The 25,214-nt window shown below is 41.9% G+C and overlaps 1 protein-coding gene across 1 annotated transcript; it reads left to right on the forward strand.

Annotated features, from left to right (window-relative positions):
• Nucleotides 1-353: 353 nt before the first annotated feature.
• LOC311128344 (zinc finger and BTB domain-containing protein 7C-like) lies at nt 354-23,590 on the forward strand. The gene is made up of 3 exons (XM_084160453.1): nt 354-461; nt 17,747-19,118; nt 21,381-23,590. The coding sequence occupies exons 2-3, from the start codon at nt 17,767-17,769 to the stop codon at nt 22,069-22,071; spliced, it is 2,043 nt and encodes a 680-aa protein (XP_084016579.1). The 5' UTR covers nt 354-461; nt 17,747-17,766; the 3' UTR covers nt 22,072-23,590.
• The last annotated feature ends 1,624 nt before the right edge of the window (nt 23,591-25,214 follow it).

The raw sequence follows: 25,214 nt of genomic DNA on the forward strand, positions 1-25,214 counted from the left end.
CCGAAATCCAAAATCAGTTCTAGTCCCAGCCCCAGTCCCAGCCCCATGCAGGTAATGTGTGAGCCCCAGCCCAGGAGCAGGTTAGTTACCAGGCTTTGCCTGTGAGTGCGTCACTCCCCTCAGCACAGCACAGGTGGACGTGTGGGGAACGCTGCCAAATACTTTTGGTTTAGAGGGAGGGAAGGGTGTTGGTTGGTGGGTGGGTGTGCACTTTTGTTTTGTCTTTTTATGTAACAGGTTGGTGGTAAGGTTAATTTTCCTCTCCCTCCCGAATAGGTGACACACCTTCAGTGCAAATTTGAGCTCTTCTCTCTTCTCTTTCTCCCCCCTCTCTCTCTATATCTCTCTCTCAGTTTCACATGCCTGCCACAGAGGACAGGACTCTGCTTCCTGACAGACAGGGACCGAGAGTAGAGTGAGAAGAAGAAACTGTAATCCGAAACGGCTGTCTGTGTTAAAAGGTCAGTAACATCTTTCTCTCTTTCTGTAATTTGTTTCTCACTTCAATCTCATGTTTTTTTCAATTTAGTTCTCACAGACTCATTAGTTGGTGGAGAGATTAGAGGGTTATTCAGTATTCATATATCATGCATGGTATACCCTCAGGGTTTGTTACATACTGTACATTATAGGGTCTGCATACACCCCACATCTACTGCCTAGACTCATCTACTATGTGCCTGGCCTCAGTATCAGTATCAAGTCATCACTCCTTTCCTACACACTGACAGAGTGAGTGCATTTCAATCAGTTCAACATGCTTTCAAATGTTTCCTAAGTGGGACTTTCTAGTAAAGGAGAGGAGAGACAACTTTACTAAAAAGTCAAACTGAATTTAGGAAGCCGTTCAATTGATGATGACTTTTTGAACAGATTGCAATGCACTAAATCTGGAACTGTGTGTGTTATTTATTTACAGAAGCAAGTAATGACTTAATAATTACAAAATTAAATCATGCACATGAATCTATTTTTGGTTACATGATAACTTGGCATGACAATATGACATTTTCTTATTGTCGTTACACTTCCTCAAGAGCTTTAGCAATGTAATACTTGAATGGTTTTAAAAATATGTAACACATTGCATAAAGACAGTGACAGGATACAAATTCTGAATTATTTATTCAAAATGTTATTTCAGAAAAACATGCTATACAGTTGGAGTTATATGTCCATGTCATAAAATGAACAGATTTTATATAAAATAAAATCATCTATCTATCAACAACCTTCTACAATATTGAAGGATGTCATTGCCCAGAAACAGCTAGAATCCAACCTGCTCAGAATTGTCAAGGCCAGAGATATCTATATATGGTTATATAAGGTGTGGATCAAAAGAGGACCATCACACTCTCCCAAAACCAGTGAGTGGGTGGGTGGGTGCTTGCGTGGGGTCTTTTGTTACAGCATACTGGATACTTTTACATTGGCTTGTTCACAAACATTTCAGAAGTAGCCTCCCTCGCTCTATTTGCACAGCTCTAGTGTGGTGTGTGGGAATGCAACAGGCAGTATAATACAATGCCCAGGCATACAGTATCTAGACTCTAGAGTGAGTGTGGTGCCAACATCACACATGGCAACTGCACTGCCTCTTTCTCTCATTCTCCCCTGGTGCTGTGACTCAAAATCACAATCGTTTTACTATCATATCAAGTCTCTTCATGTTCAGTCGGTTAGGGTTACTGCAGGACTTGCCCGAGGCAAGTAAAAAAACATCACGCAAAAATCACAATATCACACAATTAGGCTACTCCGATCAGAATTGGATCAGAATTGGATCAAAGTGTCCTCCGGATGCAATGTTTTTTTCACTGTCCTCCCAATCTCTGCACAGCGCATCAGAGTATTATTATTGTGTGCACTAGTTTTGGGAAATTCTCAGATTTTTCAGGGGGTGCTGCAGCACCCTCAGCACCCCTACGTCCCGCGGCTATGCCGATCAAATAAAAGAACTTCCCACCGACACTCGTGTATAACCGCAAATGGCCAACATGCAGTTGATACGGGTGCGCAGTTGATCAAACCAATGCTGCATACTCCGGTTGTAAAACCGTCTCTCAAGCACTCAGAATTGGCTAGGATTCTCGTCTATTCAATAGTGGTCATGTAATTCTTATAAAGTAAACAAATATTCTTAGAGTAGCCTAATTTACAAGTAACACCTATGCTGTCATAACATTACAAATATATAAACATCTTAGTTGGCTACCTCATCCACCTTAGCCATTTGTTCCCTGGTTCATTGAATTAGGGAATTATTTTATAAAGGCAAAAAAAGTATTTGGTTGTAATTGTAATGTTGCAGGGTGGCCAACCCTCGTTCAGGAGATTCCAGGAGAGCTACTGGGTGTGCAGGCTTTTGCTCCAACCCTGCTCGAACACACCACATTGTAAAAAAAATCAGCTGCTCAACAGTACCTTGATAAGCTGACTCTGATGTGTTTGAGCAGGGTTTGATAAAAAGCCTGCTCACCCAGTAGCTCTCTAAAATGGAGGTTTGACAGACCACATGTGTTTTATACAGTAGCCTATCAGTGCAGTATTTTACTTTGTCGGGGTTAACTGCCTTGCCAGAATGGCAGGAGATACAATACATGGGATCAGGGACCAGCAGCCTTCCGTAGTCAATACCAGTGATAATAATGAAGGTTATTTTGTGAAGTTGTTCACAACAGCATTTTCAGTCACCTTTTTGACCCTTTTTTATTTTTGGACAAATGACTTTAGCTTTCGGACAAGTGAAAAATCTGTCCAACTTGTCTGAAGGACAAATGGCTAAAACAGTTAATGTCACGCCCTGTACTATAAATGGCACATACTAGTTTAATGGTAGGATAAGAGTAATGCAGTATGGGAAGAGAGACAGGGGCTCCCGTAGGCCTACCACTGTCCCATCTCTGCACTGTGTGAGTGTGTGATCGTGAGCGTATGTGTGAGTGCTATCCTCCTCCTCCTCCATAGTGTGGACACAGGTTGTGTGTGTGTGTGTGAGTAAGCAGCCATCACAGAGCAGAGCAGCTGAATAGAGGGTGGGAGGAGGCTTGTAAGAGGGTATCGTGGGTGGGAGGTGTGATCCCAGCCAAAAAAGCAAGTTTGGGGGATTTGTGTACTTTGTGTTACTCACGAACAAACGCCTTTCTCAAACTGTCAGGCATGCACTCACACACCCAGAGGTCTCACCCTCCCTCTTTATCTCCCTCTCTCTCTCTCTCCTTCTTTCTCCCTCTTTCCCCTCTCTCTCTTTCCCTCTTTTCCTTTCTCTTCTCTCTCTCTCTCTCTCTCTCTCTCTCTCTCTCTCTCTCTCTCTCTCTCTCTCTCTCTCTCTCTCTCTCTCTCTCTCTCTCTCTCGCTCTCTCTCTCTCACACACACACACTCATTCTCTCTCTCTCTCTCTCTCTCTCTCTCTCTCTTCTCTCTCTCTCTCGCTCTCTCTCTCATTCTCTCGCTCACCCCCTCTCTCTCTCCCTCTCTCTCTCACTCCCTCTCTCTTTACCTAATCTGGAATGGAATGACACGCAATAGTGTCTATATGGCTTAGTCAATCACTTGAGATTATCATCCTCCAGTCCTTGTCCTCAACTAACCCTGTCTTTACCCCAATGATAAAGGCATGTAAGATCTTTATAGTATGGTAAAATAATCATATTGGCTTTAGATCGGTATTGACATTTACAGTAACCTACTTATAATAATTTTAACTGAACTAGAATTTTAAACTCCAAATATGCATGACTTGACATCCAAAGATCTTCTTGAATGTCTTCTTCATTGTCTTGAAACACAAAGCGTTCTGTATCTGACGTGATAGTGATACTGTAAGTCCTTGAGAAGAGTTAGTTATGTAGGTGTTTCCTGTGTGGCCAACCGAGCTCATCAAAAATAGTCCTGGTAACCACTGGCAACCCCTTGTGCAGAGCTCACTTTCCACCTCTCCTAGCTTTCCTCCCTCCGCTAAATTACACAAATACCTTCACAGGCACGACTCTCAGACGATCAAGTAAGATTAACTCAAAGTGAATTAACAAGACAACAACAGATGTAGAATGTTAAGATTAGAGACATTTATTTATTTCTCTTTTTGTCCAGGGACAGAACAGAAACAGAAAATTAGACCGCATCATTTTGTAATGTCTTTTAAAGATCTGGGTTGAAGAAATGGGTCCACCCACCTGTGTGATGCGGGGAGGGGATGGCAGTTTAAAGAAGACATGAGTGTGTGGGTTAGCGTAGCTCTGTAGCGTGCTGTACTTCGGGAAGCTGCATTGATCCACCCACCCACCCCAGACACACAGCAGCTTGTGTGGTTCATGAAAGCACATTACTGTATATACCCATGCTCAGAGAGGACATGGTTACAGTCTGAAGATAGATACAGTAATGTACAAGGGGATCAAAGTAGACTCACACAAGATGGCTCAACATGTAGACCAAAAGCAACTGAAGGCATACTGTATGTGTGAGTGCTTGTTTTAGAGTGTCTGTGTGCGGGAAGGGGGGCTATGTGCGTGTGTATGTGTGTGTTCGTGCTTGTACATGTACGGATGTCTGTGTGTGTGTGTGTATATCCGCGCACCTGTGTATTCATATTTTGTGTCCGTCTGTCTATGTGTGTGTCTGTCTTTCTGTATGTGTGTACCTGTCTCTGTGTGTATGTTCTGTAGTTGTGTGTGTGCCTTGGCGTGACAGGCATCTGTCTCCCCTGCCCTGCAGCCTGGCTGCTTTTAATTAGGAGGTGCCAGAGAGCCCCAGGGCAGACAGAGGTTCTCCCTACTCTCCTGTCCCTCCTCTCCCCCCTCCTCCTCTCCTCTCCTCTCACTCCACTCCTCTCCCTCCATGCCTCAGCATTGCCTCCCCCACGTTATCACCAACAGCGCCAGGAGATGTCCTCACACAGATACACGCAAGCTCACAGACACACACAGTGTAAACACACACACTTGTACATAAACGCTTTTATACAACTGCGACCACCTGTGAAATAATCCAGCCAAAGTAGTGCCACCTCTTTCTGGCTGGCTATGCTTTATCATGGTTGTGAATAGATGCTGTCTTACAGAATGTTTCTCAAGAGCATGTACAGTCTGTATGTACGCGCCAGTGCCTCCTCTCTGGCAGAAGACTCCCGTCCAGATTAGGATGTTCAGAAACAGACAAAACAAGAGGAACTCAAAGCAGAAATAGATACATTATGTCAGCAGAAAAAAGCTCTGAACCTCAACTCACCCTGAATAGTGGGCTGCTCGGAGGTGAGCTGTATATTGACCTTGCTGAAGTATGTGTGTGTGTCTGTCTGTATGTGTCTGTGTGTCTGTGTATGTGTGTCTGTCTGTATGTGTGTGTGTGCTGTCCTTGGAGATGTTTTTTAAGGAGGTCTGCCTGGCTGGTGGGAGATGAGAGTGGGTCTATCTACAATGGGCATAATAGCTGGCAGAGCTGAACTGTGGGGGTACCTCCACTGCCTCTGCCCTGTCTGCCTGCAGCTTCTTTCCCACAGCAACCTTGTCCTTCAGACAACAAGAGGCATAGGGTGGGGAGTGGGGGTTGTGGCAAGTGGGTGGATTGGGCGGGGAATAGTAATATGGCTGGCCTCTGGGTTGGTCTACTCTTACCCACAAAACAGCACAGACCCCTACAAGTCAAACAGAAACATACTGTTTTTGAATGACCTTATTGGTCTGAAGGCCTTGTCTCCCTTGAAATCAGTTAATGTTGTTGATGACCGAGATTGAGAGAGCCCTGTTTGCCTAACTAACTTCAAGGCAGATCTGTGCCAGTCTCCGTGCCAGTCTGCCAGCCCCGCCTCATGGGTAAGAGATAGGGAGCCGATCTGGTGCTGAGTGATGAGTTCTCTGGCTGGGCTGCCATGCTGTGAACTCAGTGGGTGGCAGCAAACAGGTACACCAGTGCCCAACACTTACTCAGACCCAGTCTCCTGCCTCCTGCCTCCTGCTCCTGAGCTGGGTGAGAACAGACTGCACAACGAACCCTGTAAGACAAGTCAAACTGAGATAGACCAGTAGTTAATAACCCCTTACAGCAGGGGAACTGTCTAGTGAGAGAATTGCAGAGAAGATGACATTTGATAACATTAGGTGATTATGGTGCATGCCCTTCTGTATGTAATATGGAAATCCAACACTTCAGATTTTTTTGGCGAAATTGACACTTCCCCGCATATTATGCAAGGGCTTGAAATTTCACCCATCACTGCACTATTTCTGCATAAAACAGTCAAATCATCGCAATATTATCGCATTAAAAATGACCCATCACCGCAGTACAAAAAGGGGGCTCGCAATTTCAACCAATCACTTTCACATTTACCGCATAACCTTTTTTCCCTCTTCAGCGCATTGCGCAATTTTTTTAATAAGTCTGTAAAATATTCTCAGATTTTTTATTAATAGATTTTAGATGTGTATTAAAATGGGGGTTTTCACTAAACGCTATACAAAACATTAAGAACACTTTCTCTTTCCATGACAAAGACTGACCAGGTGAATCCAAGTGAAAGCTTGGATGATGATCCCTTATTGATGTCACTTGTTAAATCCACTTCAATCAGTGTAGATGAAGGTTAAAGAAGGATTTTTAAGCCTTGTGACAATTGAGACATGGATTGTGTATGTGTGCTCTGTAGCTCAGCTGGTAGAGCATGGTGCTTGTAACGCCAAGGTAGTGGGTTCGATCCCCGGGACCACCCATACACAAAAAATTTATGCACACATGACTGTAAGTCGCTTTGGATAAAAGCGTCTGCTAAATTGCATATTATTATTATATTATGTGCCATTCAGAGGGTGAATGGGCAAGACCAAATATTTAAGTGCCTTTGAACGGGCTATGGTAGTAGGTGCCATGCGCACCGGTTGGTGTCAAGAAATGCAACGCTGCTGGGTTTTTCATACTCAATAGTTTCCCGTGTGTATCAAGAATGGTCCACCACCCAAAGGACATCCAGCCAACTTGACATAACTGTGGGAAGCATTGGAGTCAACATGGGCCAGCATCCCTGTGGAATGCTTTCGACAGCTTGTAGAGTCCATGCCCCGATGAATTGAGGCTGTTCTGAGGGCCTCAAATCATAGGAATGTGTTCTTAAAGTGGAAATTACAGCATTTTAATCATAATATCAATCATAATATCAGTCAAAAATATCAAATTCTCAGTTTATGCTACAAAACCAACTTTATAAGATGTTTTAAAAATAGGTTATATTTGACCATGAGGTACACTAAGGCTTTGTTGGCAGAATAGATGGATGCAGTTCAATACATGATTACTATAATTCACCAATACATTTCTTGGTAGTCCAAAAAATATTGCTATCAGGTTGTAAATCACAGCTGGCCTGGTACATTGTTTGCTGCCTCCAATGTTTCAGTTTCCATGACTCAATATTTTGGACAAAAACAGACTAATGTAACTAAGGCTGGGAATGTCAATACAATCAAATCAGCAAGGGGCAATGATCACAAGTCAGTCATAACGTGGCTAATAGGCTAGCGTATCAATTTTTTTAGCAAGCTATAAACACGGAACCTAACATTAGCTAGCTAGCTGCTAGGAGGATGTCATGTCATGTCATTGGAGGAGTGGGTGAGTGACTGACTTTTTCCCCTCATATCGTATTTCGGTGACTATACACAGCTAGAGATGCAGGTGTCATTTGGTTAGCTAGCAAGAACTTGAATGTCTGTTATCCAGTTAACATATCTCCTGTGTTCGTAAATTCACTCTGATTTCAGAGCACTCTCGTCTGAGTGTGCCAGTTGATGTGCATAACTGAGGGAGAGAGAGCCTACCTTTTCATGGTTGTTTGATCAATAGGACTGTGAAGTTTCCAAATGTAAGAGGACTCCTGTGGTATTGACATATTTACAGAAATCCGTTCAGGTGTATTTTGTGGCTTTTGGCAAATGCGTTCTAATGATCTAAAGTCGCGCGGTTGCAACTGCCTGTAAACACACAGTCCAGTTCAAAGTGAATGATGGCAGGCCTGTGTGGCTAATGGCTTGTTTGCATAAAGGACTACTGTATCTCTGATTGGCTATGGTACACCGGTCTGAGTAGACTCCGGTCCTGGATGAGACAGATGATTTTATTAGTTTTTATTTACTGCATTGTCTATTAATTGTCTTGCTGCATGACCCATCTGCGCTTCAGCTTCAGCTCACAGACGGATGGTCTGATATTCTCCTGTAGAATTCTCTGATACAGAGCAGAATTCATGGTTCCTTCTATTAAGGCAAGTCGTCCAGGTCCAGAGGCAGCAAAGAATCCCCAAACCATCACACCACCACCACCATGCTTGACCTTTGGTATGATGTTCTTACTGTGGAATGCAGTATTTGGTTTTCGCCAGGCATAATGGGACCCATCTCATCCAAAAAGTTGACTCAAGTTTGCCAAAAAGCACCTGGATGATCATCAAGACTCTTGGAAGAACATTCTATGAACAGATTATTCAAAAGTATAACTTTTTGGACGACATGGTTCCAGTAACGCCTGGCGAAAACCAAACTCTGCATTCCACAGTAAGAACATCATACCAAAGGTCAAGCATGGTGGTGGTGGTGGTGGTGTGATGGTTTGGGGATGCTTTGCTGCCTCAGGACCTGGACGACTTGCCTTAATAGAAGGAACCATGAATTATGCTCTGTATCAGAGAATTCTACAGGAGAATGTCAGACCATCCGTCTGTGAGCTGAAGGTGAAGCGCAGCTGGGTCATGAAGCAAGACAATGATCCAAAACACACAATCAAGTCTACATGAAAATTGCTAAAAAGCAACAAATTGGACGTTTTGGAATGGCCTAGTCAAAGTCCAGACCTAATCCCAATTGAGATGTTGTGGCAGGACTTGAAACGAGCAGTTCATGCTTGAAAACCCACACGTCACTGAGTTAAAGCAGTTCTGCATGGAAGAGTGGGCCAAAATTCCTCCACAGCGACGTGAGAGACTGATCAACAACTACAGGAAGCATTTGGTTGGAGTCATTGCAGCTAAAGGTGGCACAACCAGTTATTGAGTGTAAGGGGGCAATTACTTTTTCACACAGGGGAATTGGGTGTTGCATAACTTTGTTTATGAAATAAATGAAATAAATATGTAATTGTTGTGTTATTTGTCCACTTCTGTTCCCTTTATCTAATATTAGGTTTTGGTTGAAGATCTGATAACATTCAGTATCACAAATATGCAAAAGTAGAGAAAATTACAAAGGGGGCAAATACTTTTTCATAGCACTGTACATTGATGTCACAAATTATTCATTTGCATAGTTCTTTTAAAAAAAAAGTTGTATTTGTCTGTGTAAAGCCTTGCAGTGCTACTTTTTTCTCTGAGAGTGAGGCGGATATATACTGTTTTGCTACAAAATGTGATTATTTGTTGTAAAACTTAAATGAAACCTTCAAGTGATTCTTGGTAGTCTTAAACAAAACTACTTTGAAACAAAAGTATACACCTCACACACGGTTATGGGCTTAAAAAGAAGAAGACACCTGTACCATGTCAGATATAGAGTTTAATTTTTGAGTTTGCATTCCAATATTACACTTTCTATACATCACAGAAGACTGAAATATAACAAAACTGTTTTGGGGGGGGATTATTCACGTTTTGCATCATCATGATGATGTGGCCGGTGACACTTTGCTTCTTGAAAGTCCAATATGTTGAAAACTTGACTGCTGACATGCAAAACATTTTGGGATTGAGTGGATTTTCTTTTTGACAAAAGGTAAACAAATACATTTGCTTTACAGAACTTCTACACATTTTACAATGACTTATGCCATGTTATTATGATATCTGAGTGAGAGTGATTAACAAAATCAATGTAGGCCCCCTGGAGGTCAAGGGATGCCGGGTCGGTAAGGTCAGGAGGTGACAGCAGCCGGGTCGGGGAGTTCGGGGTGCCGGGTCTGCGTGCCGGGTTGGTAATTCTGCCATGATTAGGCTACTACAAGTTTCGATAGCTGGCTAGACTAACTACACTAATTTGTTTAACCTACATGGGCTAATTGGTTCTCTGTAGCTCAACTGGTAGAGCATGGCGCTTGTAACGCCAGGGTAGTGGGTTCGATCCCCGGGACCACCCATACACAAAAAATGTATGCACACATGACTGTAAGTCGCTTTGGATAAAAGTGTCTGCTAAATGGCATATTATTATTATTATATTAATTGAGTGAATGTCAGTGAGTGACATATAACAAGAGTAAACTGCTGATGCACGACCAAGTTTTGAAATTGCACCTTGTGTATTCTACTATTCTAACTCTCAACAATAAATTGAGACCCCGACTGAGTAAAAAAATAAAATAATAATAATACAGAGATCCGGACCTCAGTGTCCTCATATTGTATGAAGCTGTGGACCTCAGTGTCCTCATACTGTATGAAGCTGCGGACCTGCATGCATACGTTGTGATTGTTGCTTGTCTAGCCGGCAGGCTGGTCTGCTAACATTTAGTGGCTTCCCTGTTTATATATACCAAACTCCATCTCAGTATACTTAAACTCTCGCCAACTACAAAACACTGCAACCACCAGGAATAAGGCTGTGGTCTCGCTACATACTCCCTGAGGGATGTTGGCCTATAAGCATGAGTACAAGTCTATCATACTACAGAATGTGAAGAAACTTGCGAGAAGCCAAATACTAGCATAACACATGCTTACTCCTACAATAACACAATCATTCACTTTAAACATGTCAGAACCATCTAGATTTTGGCAAGAACATTTTATAGAAGTTGATTTGATTTAACCAATACAGGCTTGTTTAACAAGATTTATTCTACTATGCCAAATGCCATATTTTAACGTTTTAGTCGTTTCTAAGAACTGACCCAGTGCACAATGCTATTATGCTGAGCATTACATAATAAGCAGTAGTGTTGATGTCATGTAGGAAATCCGTAGTGTCCCAATGGGCCACTCTGTCAGTAACAGAAGCTATACTGTAAAAGTATCCTGTCATGGTAAAAGAGTCGGGAAACACTGGGAGAGGATGAGAGATCTGCATTGTTCTGTTAGTCCTGGCTGTGATGTCATAGACACTGAGTTAATTTTTATAAGACCTAGAAAAAACTGCTTTCTTTGCCGTCTCACATTTTCATTGTCTTAAAGCTTAAAGTTCATAGGAGAGCCCACCCCTCTGAGCGAATAGTTGGTTTTTCTCAGTGCCTTGCTCTCACCCACCTATCAAAGTCCACATGCCAGACGGATCATTTCCTTTTCTAAATTGAAGAGGAGGGCGACCACATCTTTTCTCTGTTTCTTCTTTCTGTTCTATGTAAACACCCTGGTCTAAAGAGTGTCCTCAACCTCTACAGACAGAGGGAGCTGTATAGTATACTCCCACTGCTGTGATCACTGACTCAAACAGAAGAATCGGTCACCTCTCCTCTCTGATCCTTCAAACCTCCTAACTTCAGTTTGAGTCATATACAGGAAGTCAAACAAGAGGTCAAATAATTGATTAGATATACTGTCGATATCTAAATTAAAATGGTTTGTTTCTATTTTTAATTTAGTTTTGTACAAATGTATCTATATTTTTATAAAATAAAATATAATATTATTACAAATTGTAAAAACCATCCAATACATTTAGGTGAAGGATGCAGCAGCGTTTGACTAGACATGAATCAACAGGAAACAGACAGGTTGTTAAAGAATAGAGTGGAGAGCTGCTCCAGATTATAAACTCAGATTAGCGGTCTGTCTCCCAGCCCACACTGAGCACAGACTGAGTTTGTGGTAAAAACGGAGCTACAAGTAGGCAATATCCTTTAAGTGTGTGAAAGAACCGAATGACAGACAGTTGTCCTAGTTGAAATTTAGGCCATTGAAGGGCTACAATACTGTAATGTATCACGTCCAATTTGAAAAAATAAAACAATCATATTTTGGGTTTAATCTTAAATCTTAAAGTTGTTCATCAAGAGCAACAATGTTGCTTCATCTCTGATCTCTCCTCAGTTTAATTCTTAGGTGGCTAGTTTGAGGTCTTTAAACTTTTCTCCTTAAAAAAATATATATATATATATATATATATATATATTTAAGTTTTTCTTCTTTCTTTTTTACCCTCTCTCTCCCTAAACAAGCCCTAGCAGCTTCACCCCACTCCCTCCATACTGAAATTCACTCTAACAAAACAAAAATGTCATTTTGTCTGACCTAAATCAGAGGGTGTCTGAGCCATGAGCTTATTACATAGTGTGCTTAACTTGTGTTGTGGAGGAGGGCTGAGGTATTATTATCTTTCAGCTACCCACCCTGCTATAAAACCCGACATCTCCACATTGCAGTAGTGCTGCTCTGCTCTGCTCTCCCTCCCTACTGTGAATCTGACAAGCCTGCCTGGTTTCCCTGCCTGCCTTCTCTCTCTCAACTCCACTGTTGCTCTGCTCACCAGCCTGTTTAAGCCTGACTGGGACACACACCTCTCTCCGCTCCGATGTTCCACTGTTCCACTCTACTAGCAGTTCCTTTTCTTTGTATTGGTGTTGGAAGGGTTGGATATTCCCTGTTTTTGTGAATGGGTGGCCAATGCGTGGTGGCTGTGACTGTGAATGTGCTGACTGACTGACTGACGGACTGACTGTCAGCTCTGGGTGCACTACTCTGAAGAAGCAATGTGATAGGTCACTGGACACCACTGGTAGACTCGGAATAATAAACAAAAAATAAAGGAAGGAATTAAGAAGGTAGGCCATAATTATGAGGATTATAGTTTGGAATTTTGGACATTCTTCATCTTTATGTGTGTAAGTTTGTGTGAGAGTGTGTCTGCTTAGTGGTCTTTCTGTGCTGCAGTACATGTGTACAGTGCACCTGTTCAGTGTGTATGTGTTTGTGTACTCTGACAGAGACTCAGCTCTGTGTGTGGATATGGTAATTTGATGACTCATGTAATTATTTGGATAGCACTATGAGACGCCGTCTCAAGAAAATGAGGGTGCCAAGACCTTGTTCACAATACAAATGTGGAGACAACATGATCCTTGGCATCATGGCAGCCATTTATTTTACTATATAAATAAATGTTAAATACAGTCTTTTTGCCGGAACCTTTTCTCTTATTCTCCTGTAGTCTTGTGTTGGTCCTCTGTAGCTCAATTGGTAGAACATGGTGCTTGTAACGCCAGGGTAGTGGGTTCGATCCCCAGGACCACCCATAGGTAAAAATGTATGCACACGTGACTGTAAGTCGCCTTGGATAAAAGCGTCTGCTAAATGGCATATTATTACTGTAGTCTTGGTTAGGTAGTTATAAAAGAGAATATGATCTCTTTAACTTACTTGGATAAATAAAGGGTAAATGAATAGTAAAACGGGATACCTGTGTTTGTGGATTTGAGGCATAAAACCTATGAAATTGAAAATGTAAAAGTATTAACTTGTATTCACTAGTTCTCTTATTACTGATTCTGAAGTAATTCATGAAACAAAAGTACATGTTTTTTTAAAGCTAAAGTTAAAGTTGGAGTGTTGACAGAATAAGAACCTGTTATGGTGGTGAACGGTATAGAAGATTATTGTTTGTGACACTCTTGTTGTTTATTAGCTCATGAAACTCTTGCCTCATGTGCTTACAAAATATAATAATGATTAGGCTTGTTTGTTTCACAATGGTTGCTTGTTGTCTAGTTTAAAAAACAATGGGGTACTGTATATCTTCTAAAAAGAGATAGACGTTCATGTAATTAGCTGTATAGATTCGTTTTACAGAGTAGCAAATATGAAAATATATTTTGTAAAACAAAAATCTGTATCCATTGATTATAGCCTCATCTGCTATCTGGTTGACTTTTACTGATACTTATTATTATTATTAATAATTTGTCATAAATCACTAACACTATAACATGAGGAGAGGTGGTGAGCTTGATAAAAGTGGTTGTCAAGAAGACACCAACAATTCTCCCTAACTATAAAGTCTGCCATGTATCATCAATAATTTTATTCAAAGCATCAGTGGTCTAAATGAAAACAGAACAGCCCATTATAATAAGAAATATAAATTAATATCTGTTTATTATAGATATATAATGTGTCTATAAATTAATAATAGCCAGTCAATAAACTATTTATGAACCCTTTATAACGGTAACCTTGTTGTAAAGTGTTATTGGAATGGAATCAATAATGGAATGTTCCGAAATGGAATCAATAAACCAAAGGTTGACCTCTGAGACCTAATAAACCACCAAAACAATAGCTATACTGTCTAAGCCAGATAATGGTGTGAACCTTCAGGCTCCGCTGGAGACTCAGTAGATGGCCCGATAATAAACTGCTGTATGATTGGCTTTTAGGTAATAATTTGTCCCCCACAATAATTCACTACTTTTAAATATTGGTCTATTAAATGTGATCACCCACTGTCACAGGTGTAATTTTCCCCTATTATAATGAACAAGACAGTAGTTCGATATTATTTTCCTCTATATTCTGTGTAACAGATTGAAATGGCATGTGATCACAATTTATGCTTGTATAAGCATACAGGGCCGTTTTTTCTTTTACACGTGGCAAAGTAATGGCATTTATCATTTTCTTTAAGAATCGATGGGTATACTGTTTCATTAATTTAAATGATGAAAAGGGCTGTACATATCACAGTGTGGGCTTTTAGAGCCAAGCTATTGGTGTGATGACAAGCATCTAATTCTAAACAACAGGCTGTAGATTAATTGCCAATTGTATAGTCAGGGTAGTTTAGTCTAAACTAGTGTTTCCCCCAGACAGTGGAGCTATTTCTATCCATAACCGACTCATTTTAAATAACAGGCTGTAAGTTTGGCTCTGAATGCCAATTGTACAGTGTAGCTTATAGTCCAGATCAGTATTTCCCCAGCCAGTGGCCCTTGGTGGCCCTGGGTTCACTAATCAGAGGTGGTGATGGGGAGTTTGGGGACACAGAGAGAAAGCTGTGTTACTGTTAGCCCCCTAGTTAGCCAATGTTTGGCCCCTGGCAGCCTCTAATGATGACACTACCTACCACAGGACTGGAGGCGAGCAAGGACACAGTGTCGGTGGTGGTGACACAGAGTTGGGGTGGGCAAATGGTGGTGGGCAGATAGTCACTCCCTGAGGGGTTGGAGCAGAGGAGCTGTGGATAGGCCAACCTGCTCTCTCATTGTATCCTTGTGTAGTGTATTTCAAAACATCAGATTAAGGCTTGTTCTTCCTGCTCACTATCAATGATATACAGTACTATTAGGATTTGAATTTAATTGAGTAAAAACAAATGTTTTAATCCAAAACAATAGTGATAGTCTTTTTTTTAACATAATTGTTTCTAATAGTTGTCTTTTCAGCATTATCTGGGACCCTTTTACAAAGCAGAGTGGAACAGCTTTGATGTGGTCTATGGGGTCTATTTAGTAAAAACACAGGATCAAAGGTGTCTTTCCATGGGCTGACAGACAGAACAGGGAGAGACTGCCAGAGCAAATCACAAAAAATAAGGGGTTATCAGGCCCTTTGAAAATGTTTTACAAGTGGAGTCCCCACCCTGACTGTTTTAAAGGGAGGGGGAGGGAAGGAAAGGAAAGGGTTAAGGCTTTGTGTGATGAAACAGTGATCCATCCAGGACCTTGCTGTGGAAAAGCAGTGCCCTCCTCCCCTCTCTGTCCATGTGGCACATCCTCCTCAGATCCTCTTCAGTACATAGTAATTAGCGCTGGTGTGTTAGCATTAGCACTGGAGCAGAGAGAGAGAGAGAGAGAGAGAGAGAGAGAGAGAGAGAGAGAGAGAGAGAGAGAGAGAGAGAGAGAGAGAGAGAGAGAGAGAGAGAGAGAAAGAGAGAGAGAGAGAGAAAGGTCGCAGTTGTAAATGAGAACTTGTTCTCAACTGGCTTACCTGGTTAAATAAAGGTGAAATAAAAAAATTAAGCAGTGCACTATATAGGGAATAGGGTGCCATTTAGGACACATATAGAGACCAACCATGAACTCCCTCCTGGCCCCTCTCTTATCCACTCTGTTGTTCTAAATGCCGCACCAATTGTTTGACTTGGCTGGGTTTTCCAGGGATGGGCTCCTAGTCCTTCACAGCGTTAGTGTTTGTGCAACCTGTTAGGGAACTTTTGGGGACATCTGATCCCTTTTTCTCTCACTCGCTCTCTATATCTCTTTCCCTCTCCTTCTCTGTCTCCCCCTCTCTCTCTCATCAGCAGTTTCTTATTTTTATACGTACAAAACGCTCCTTAAATGTGATTCCACTTAAGAGTAGAAAGGCTTTCGGATCATTTCCGTCATGTTCTACTTCCTCTTGTCGATTTTTACTCAAGATCCCTCCTCTCCTCACTCTGTCTTTCCTCTTTGCTGAACAATGCTAAATGTTACTGTAAGGACATCTGGTGAAGTCAAGACCCTAAACCCAACCAACAAATTCCATTCCTCTGTCTCTTTTTTTTCTATGGTTAGAGCTGTCCTTTGACATGACACTCATGCTTTACAGAGGCCTTGAAGTATGATTAGGTCTCTTGTGTCAATATCAGCTGCTTCCAAGAATAATACTAATATGGTAAAGCAGATGATATATACTGTATGTTTGACCTCACTGTCCTAGAGGTTATAGCAGTCTATGTTAGGTGAAATTAGTGACAGTTTAGGCTAATATATAATATATACTCCTCGGCTACTCTTAGTGTGTACTCTTAGTCTCCATATTGACACTACAATACATATTTGACAATGCAGCAACTTGCTGTTCATACTGACTGTCATTTAACACAACTCTGAAAGCTTTACATCTACAATAATCAAACTGAATTCCACTTGGGCTTTTGTTGCAAGCTGCCCATCAACGTTTTTTCATAATGCACAGCATATCTCTAACCTAGGTCTTCTTCTATAGGCATCTTCCACTGTGTATAGATACTGTATCTGTATGATAATCATAGCAACTGTTCCCTAGCAACAAGATCAAGAATATTACATTTTTGATTGGTAACTGATCAGCACAATGTTACCAGGAATATTTCTACTGTATAACGTTTAGAGAGAGAGGTGTTACCCCTAGAGTCGATTTCCGCTGTCCTGCAGAGTTCTAATTAGCATAATAAAAAATCCCCTCCCCCCGGCTTAGACAGGGCTTAGACTGTAGATTAATATTATTAATGTGAAGTGGGAAACTCATAGCTTATTTACTCTGGCTTTATACTGTAACGTAACATAAGCTATGGGCCATTTGGATCCAGTCAACAATGCAGTTGTGGTAAGAAGCCATCTCAAAGTATCTACCACATGCCTGCTGTAACCGCTGAGGAGCGGACAGCTACAAGTTTAAACTCTATTCATAGACAGGACATGAATGGGCGAGAAAACGGCCAAAACTATTTTATCACTCACTGTAAACATCTTAGAGAATCAACAAGTTTTCACAAGCTCATTCATAGGATAGCATTCAACACCTCACTCTTCTTTATAATCAAAAGATAATTCATCTTTCATCAACTGTGGTCTGTGCAGCTCTGCAAACCAATTTGTTTGATCTATAAATGAACTTGCCTGGTGAAAGAATAGTTTAATAAAATGAAATGTCTACCTCCATAGTAATAACACTTGCTTGCCACTGTGTTTCTGATTACTCTTTTGGATCTAGGCTGGGTAACGCTGTTTGTGCCAATTGTTGACATTAAAAGCTTAAGAAAAACATTTTATTGAAAATAAATAATATTGTGTTTCTCTCCATGTGTTGTAAATAAGCAAGAGAAGGAGAGGACAGGATGGCCCACACAGAGGATGACCTGATCGGGATTCCGTTCCCCAACCACAGCAGTGACGTCCTGTGCAGCCTCAACGAGCAGCGCCGCGCCGGGTTACTCTGTGATGTAGTCCTCATCGTACAAGACCAGGAGTACCGTACCCACCGCTCGGTCCTTGCTGCCTGCAGCCAGTACTTCAAGAAGCTCTTCACGGTGGCCTCCGACGGAGGGGACCAGCACGGGGTGTTTGAGATAGACTTTGTGGCCCCCAAGTCGCTGACGGCCATCTTGGAGTTTGCTTATACGTCCACGCTGACGGTGACGGTGTCCAACGTAAAGGAGATCCTTGGAGCTGCTCAGATGCTGGAGATTCCTTGCATCATCAAAGTGTGTCTGGACATTATGAACTCTGGCGAGGGAGGAGGTGGAAGAGGAGAGGAGGAAGAGGATGAGGATGTAGAAGAAGAGGAGGAAGATGATGAAGAGGTGGAGAAAGACATGGAGGAGGATGATGAGTCGAGGAAGGACGAGCAGGAGGATAACGAGGAGGATAATGCCAGTGAGAGGTCAATGAGGTCGTCAGAGAGTCAGGACCAGGTCGGGTCAGAGAGAGGAGCAGCTCCCAGTCCACCCAGTACCTCCCAGTACCAGCAGCAGTACGAGCTGCAGCAGAAGGACAGGAAGTGTCGGGACACAGACTCTCAGTGTGAGAAACCCCGGCAGGAGCATGACAGCATGGAGAGCCGAACCCTCAAGGACTTTTCCATTGAGTCCCTGCTACAGGAAGGGCTGTACCTTAAAATGCCATCAGTCCCGGACAGGAGGGCTAACTTTTCCCCTCTGCTCCCCGGCTTCTACCCTCCCATGTGGGCCGCAGAGTTCCCAGGCTTCCCCCCACAGGTCCTAGATCCCAACCACCACGCCCCGACTCCCCGCCCCTCCTACCCCCCCCAGCTGGACAACAGACCCCTAGACCTGGCTGTGAAGAGAGAGATCATCAAGGAGGAGCTAAAGGAGGAAGTCCCGCCCAGCATGCTCCATGGGGACTTCCTGAAAAACTTCATGAATTCCGGCCTATCAGGAATGGGGGTGGGGGTGGTGGGGTCTGAGGGGTCTCACCTCCACCTGGGCCAGATAAAGGACGAGGCAGACTTCCGCTCCTACATGAGCTTCCTGAGCACATCGAGCCACCTGGGGGCGCTGTTCCCTCCTTGGCAGCTGGAGGAAGAGAGGAAGATGAAGCCTAAAGCCTCCCAGCAGTGTCCTATCTGTAACAAGGTGATCCAGGGGGCAGGGAAACTACCCAGACACATGAGGACCCACACAGGAGAGAAACCATACATGTGCACCATCTGTGAGGTGCGATTCACCAGGTATGACAAATTCATATACACTGTGTCCGAATACCCATACTTGTGTTCTAAATAGCAGGCTTTTTGTGTTAAAAAATATAATGTTTTATAGTATGCATACAGTGCCTTCAGAAAGTATTCATACCCCTTTACTTATTCCACATTTTGTTCTTACAGCCTGAATTCAAAATGGATCAAATATATTTTTTTCTCACCCATCTACACACAATACAGAAATATGAAATACAGAAATATCAAATTTACATAAGTATTCACACCCCTGAGTCAATTCATGTTAGAATCACCTTTGGCAGCGATTACAGCTGTGAGTCTTTCTGGGTAAGTCTCTAAGAGCTTTTCACACCTGGATTGATATTTTTTAAATTCTTCAAGCTCTGTCAAATTGGTTGTTGAGCATTAATAGAGCCTTGCCATAGATTTTCAAGTAGATTTAAGTCAACACTGTAACTAGGCTACTCAGGAACATTCACTGTCTTCTTGGTAAGCAACTCCAGTGTATATTTGGCCATGTGTTTAAGGTTATTGTCCTGCTGAAAGGTTCATTAATCTGGTGGAAAGCAGAATGAACAAGGTTTTCCTCTAGGATTCCATTTTTTTTTTTTTCTGAAAAACTCCCCAGTCGTTAATGATTACAAGCATACCCATAACATGATGCAGCCACCACTATGCTTGAAAATATGGAGAGTGGTACTCAGTATTGTGTTGTATTGGATTTGCCCCAAACATAACCCTTTGTATTCAGGACAAAAAGTTAATTGCTTTGCCACATTTTTTGCAGTATTACTTTAGTGCCTTGTTGCGAACAGGATGCATGTTTTGGAATATTTTCTATTCTGTACAGGCTTCCTTCTTTTCACGCTGTCAATTAGATTAGTATTGCGGAGTAAATACAATGTTGTTGATCCATCCTCAATTTTCCTCTCTCAAAGCCATTAAATTCACCATTGGGCTCATAGTGAAATCCTTGCGTGGTTTCCTCTCTGACAACTGAGTTAGGAAGGACGCCTGTATCTTCGTAGTGACAAAGTGTAATTAATAACTTCACCATGCTCAAAGGGTTATTCAATGTCTGCTTTTTTTATTTTTACCCATCTACCAATAGGGGCGTTGGAAAACCTCCCTGGTCTTTGTGGTTGAATCTGTGTTTGAAATTCAATGCTCGACTGAGGGACCTTACAGATAATTGCATGTGTGGGGTACAGAGATGAGCTAGTCATAAAAAAATCATGTTAAACACTACTTTCTGAAGGCACTGTATGCGAAACTTAGGAAATTCAATATGCTTTAAATGCCAGGATTTCATACTCATTTTGGCTTTTCATCTAGTAGAATTCGCTGCATGCGATTGAGAAAGATAATCGTCTTTCATACCCACGTGTGTTTGACAACAGCTGATAATTAGCTGATAATGAGTTAAGGGACGCGCTGTATCAAAATGAACGAATGGCGGGAAATCAGATGATGAATTCTCAGTATGAGTCTAGTATGTTGATACTTGTTGCTTACTGCGTAAGTATGTAGTACGATTAGTACACAGTATGTCGCTTTAGTAAGTAGTAGGCAAGACAGATTTCGGACACGGCAACTATCCTCACACTGTAATAGGTCTTATTAGTCCAATAGGCTATACAGAATGTGGATGCGTAAAACAAAGTGCTTCCCAATCATCTTTTTACAATCATCTTTTTACACACCAATCATCTTTTTACACTGCTTCCCAATCATCTTTTTTATCCATAGGAGTACCCTTTGAATAACCCTTTTTGGTTCCAGGTAGAACCCTTTTGGGTTCCATGTAGAACCCTCTATGGAAAGGGTTATACAAGGAACCCAAAAAAGTTATACCTAGAACCAAAAGGGTTCTACCTGGAACCAAAAAGGGTTATTCAAAGGGTACTCCTATGGGGACAGCCAAAGAACCCTTTGAGGTTCTAGATAGCACCTTTTTTTCTAAAAGTGTAGCAATCATGTTGACACCGGAGTTTGAGATCTTGTAAGGACGATGTTATTAGGGTAAGGCAACAGTGTGTTTTTGTGGTTCAGGCGAATTAATTTTATCCTCTCATCTGAATACCACTTGAGAGTCGAGACCTAAAAGGTGGAAACTGGAATCCCCCTTTAAGGGTTTCTCATTTCCTGCCTCTGTTCTGGCATGATAGTTTAACCTTCCATCTAGTACCCCAAAGTATACCTATCTACAATGCTTTCATCTCTCTTATATCTTTCAAAACACAGACTATAACTCATTTTTTGTCTTTCCAGGCAAGACAAACTGAAGATCCACATGCGGAAGCACACAGGCGAGCGCCCCTATATCTGTCTCCACTGTAACTCCAAGTTTGTCCATAACTATGACCTAAAGAACCACCTGCGTATCCACACAGGGGTGCGGCCCTACCAGTGTGAGCACTGCTACAAGAGCTTCACACGCTCAGACCACCTGCACCGCCACATCAAGAGGCAGAGCTGCCGCGTCTCACGCCCTCGACGGGGCCGCAAGCCGGCCGCTTGGCGCTCAGTCAACAACTTCCTGCAGGGCCCTCCGGGCTCGGCCAATCACCACGAGGACGGCAAGACGCTGTCTGAGAGGTCGGGCGGCTGCCGGCTCCTGCCCTCCCACAGGGGAGTTAGAGGTCAAAGTCTGGGCCTTGGGGAGAGAGAGAGACGGGCTCTGGTTCTGGGTGGTAAGAACCTGAGTTATAAGGACTTGGACAGTGACAGCAGAGAGAGCAGAGAGAGCAGAGAGAGCAGGGAGAGCCGGGAGGCTCGGCACCGGTCAGACAGGAAGCACGTGGTGGACGAGGTGGAGATGGAGAGACAGAGGGGCGTGTTCACCTTTTCCCTAGCGAGGCCTGGGGAGGAAGTCCTCACCCACTCTCCATTTTATACCCCTGACCCCTGGACCATGAGACTGGAGAACCACACCCCTCATATCCCTGAGCCGGCCAACTAACATTTTTCCAACTGACACTTCCAACTGATAGCTAACTGACACATCATTTCAGAGTTCTAAGAACCGCACAGAACAGAGAGAGTTCTCTGTCTGGTAGATTTTTCACCTGCTGTTTAGAGATATAAGGGGAGTGATGTCTGGGAACATAGGTATATAGTAAACAGGGTAATTACTTGGAAAACAGTTGACTTTAAACATCTCAGATCAAAATCTTTAAAGTAACCATATTTACAATCGCAGGGATTTTGATAAAACATTTAATTTGGGGAAGTAAAACTGGACGAATACATTTTGTATGTTACAAAAGTACTAAGGTGAAAAAAAGAATACTCTCAGGACATGATATAACTGTTTATTTTTGGATTATGAATGTAAACGTGTAATTCATAGTGTAATTAATTAAGGTATGGCAATACATTGTTTCCTAAATTCCCAGTATAAATAAATAAACCAATATCAGATATGAAAGCTCAAAGTTATTTATAAGCTACAAGCTACGGATTCCAAATGTACCCAAAATTGCAGACCAATATTAGTGCTAATAAACAGGGTAGTGTAAGCCACATTCAAAACCATGAGGAAATTATTCACTTGACTAAAAAAATCTACATCGAAAACTTGTTTTTACCCTTGTAATGCATTGTTCTCAGATTTCGTCTGCACTATTGTAAATATATACAAATGTTTTAAAGAATTTGACCATAGTTATATTGATTATTGTTGTATTATATTTGTTGTTGTTTTTTATAATTGATAACCCACCCAAAGATGTGGAGTTTGATATTGCACAAACTTGAACATAATGTTCTGTGTTTCTTCTGAAGACCATAATGTGTAAATGATTTGTGATAGATTATTGCTTTAGCTATGTCCTGCTGGTGATTTGATTGCTGCAGTAAGACATTTAAAAGGGTTTCTACCCTATTGTCATTTACAGTTTTTTTCTGATCTGTGTATAAATGTTGTTATTCACAATTATTTGAATTGAAATGGGAAACTATTTTCTTGCTATTTATGCATATTTAAATGAGCCTTGGCTATATTTTGCAAATACATTGTTTTATAAAGACACTAAATGTTGTACTCCCGTGGGTCTGGGAGTTAAAATTCTGGTTTTGTGTGTGTGTGTGTGTGTGTGTGCGTGAGTGTGAGAGAGCGCGCGCCTTTGGTGCAAATCTTTCATAACTGGAATTACAGTTTGGATGCCATTTTAGAGAATGGATCTTTGACACACAACATTCTCAATAATCTATTGAACTATAGCTTGTATTCAAACATCAATATTATAGTCACTGTCTTCATAAAAGCATACACAACACCTCAACGTTGCTATCAAAATAAGCTGGTGTTTATAATATCACCATGAAACATCAAATAAATTGGATGCCTTGACTTTGAAAATATTTGATATCAATTGATACTTTTCCAAATAAATTAGACCTGTGAAATTTTGACATGTAAAGAATGTTATTTGATGGTTGGATAAAAATGTATTTGCATTAAACATTTATAATGCAGTAAAACAGAATATATATATATACTTTTTTCTTTCTTTCTTTCTTTTTTTCAAATTACCACATTTACTTAACTAAATTGACTAAATATGTTGAACACTTTAGTTAATGTTCCTTACATCTGATCTTCTTCATCTGAATTTGATTTCTCTTTATTTGACTGTGTAAATAGAAGTTCATCCATTATATACCAACAAGCTCTTACAGTCTCACCGCAAAATTAGACGTTTGTCCATGCTTCTCTAAACGTCAAATTTTGATGTGTTTGTTGACACCGCACTGCCTATCACTGGGATTGAACAGGCAACCCTAGGATCCTGTGTCCTAGCAAAACCCAAGCCTACTTGATAGTAATAGCAATCACCGTTGCCCATAGTGGCGACTTGGGTTAAGTTAAGGGTTTAGGCATATTTAAGGGTTTAAACCACTGCACCATCCATATTGAATTGGCAAGGCAAGTCTTAATAAATGCCTAAAGTGAACCTTGGAGTTTATCTGTTTGAATCCTATCACATCCTATCCTTAATTTAACCAATCGGAACGAATGCCTGAATTGTTAACCTGAGGACCTTCAAAAACATTGAATTTCGACTTGAATCTGGAGTGATCTCACTGGATATGCATGTACTTGCATGTGCTTCCTTGTAGAGGTCTGTGCATGATAAATTAAAAGCCAATTTATGCTTGATCCGTTTATGTGGTCGGAGGCTTCGTATGGAGGGTATGACACAATTGGGGTGGCAGGTAGCTTAGTGGTTAAGAGCGTTGTGCCAGTAACCGAAAGGTTGCTGGTTCTAATCCCCGAGCTGACTAGGTGAAAAATCTGTTGATGTGCCCTTGAGCAAGGCACTTAACCCTAATTGCTCCTGTAAGTTGCTCTGGATAAGAGCGTCTGCTAAATGACTAAAATGTAAATGTGTTGCGGAGCCTCTGGAGTCATGCAGAGGCCAAATCAATCTCCATACTACATCCCTGTGGGCCTCTCAAATTGTATTAAAGGCTCTGCATGGTCAACCTGACATCTGCATTGGCCGTGCAGCATTTACGGTGATAAATCCTCTGCAGAAGTCAGGGCATTCATACTTCTTGCAGATCAGAGCAAAGCTTGAGCAGAGCTGTTGTCAAGGAAGTCAGTTTGTGTTTATACAGGACCTCCGGCCCCCACCTACCGTCAACCAATCATGTCAATGTGGAGCTATACGGAGCTATACGGAGCCCTCTGCATTGTTACAAAAGCTCAACTTGGCCTCTGCATGCCTCCAGATGCTCCACAATTGCATCACACCCACCATATGGAGCCGCTGAACACATTTTCGGATCAAGCATAAATTAGCTTTAACAATGCAGAGGGCACCATATAGCTCCATATAGCTCTGCATTGACATGATTGGTTGACAGTAGGTGGGGACTGTACCTCCTGTATAAACACAAACTTACTTCACAATAGCTGTCCTGCTCTGCTAAGCACAAGAAGTATGAAAGCCTTGATGTCTGTGGAGGCTGCATTGCAATAAATGATGTATGGCCACTTCAGACTTCAGGTTGACCATGCAGAGCCTTTAATCCATCCCGCTCCCCACCTGCACCCGCAGCTTTTCATACCCCACCGACCCACACGCACTGGCTTTC

This window comes from Coregonus lavaretus, assembly GCF_964263955.1.
Source record: "Coregonus lavaretus genome assembly, chromosome: 4".
NCBI lineage: Eukaryota > Metazoa > Chordata > Actinopteri > Salmoniformes > Salmonidae > Coregonus > Coregonus lavaretus.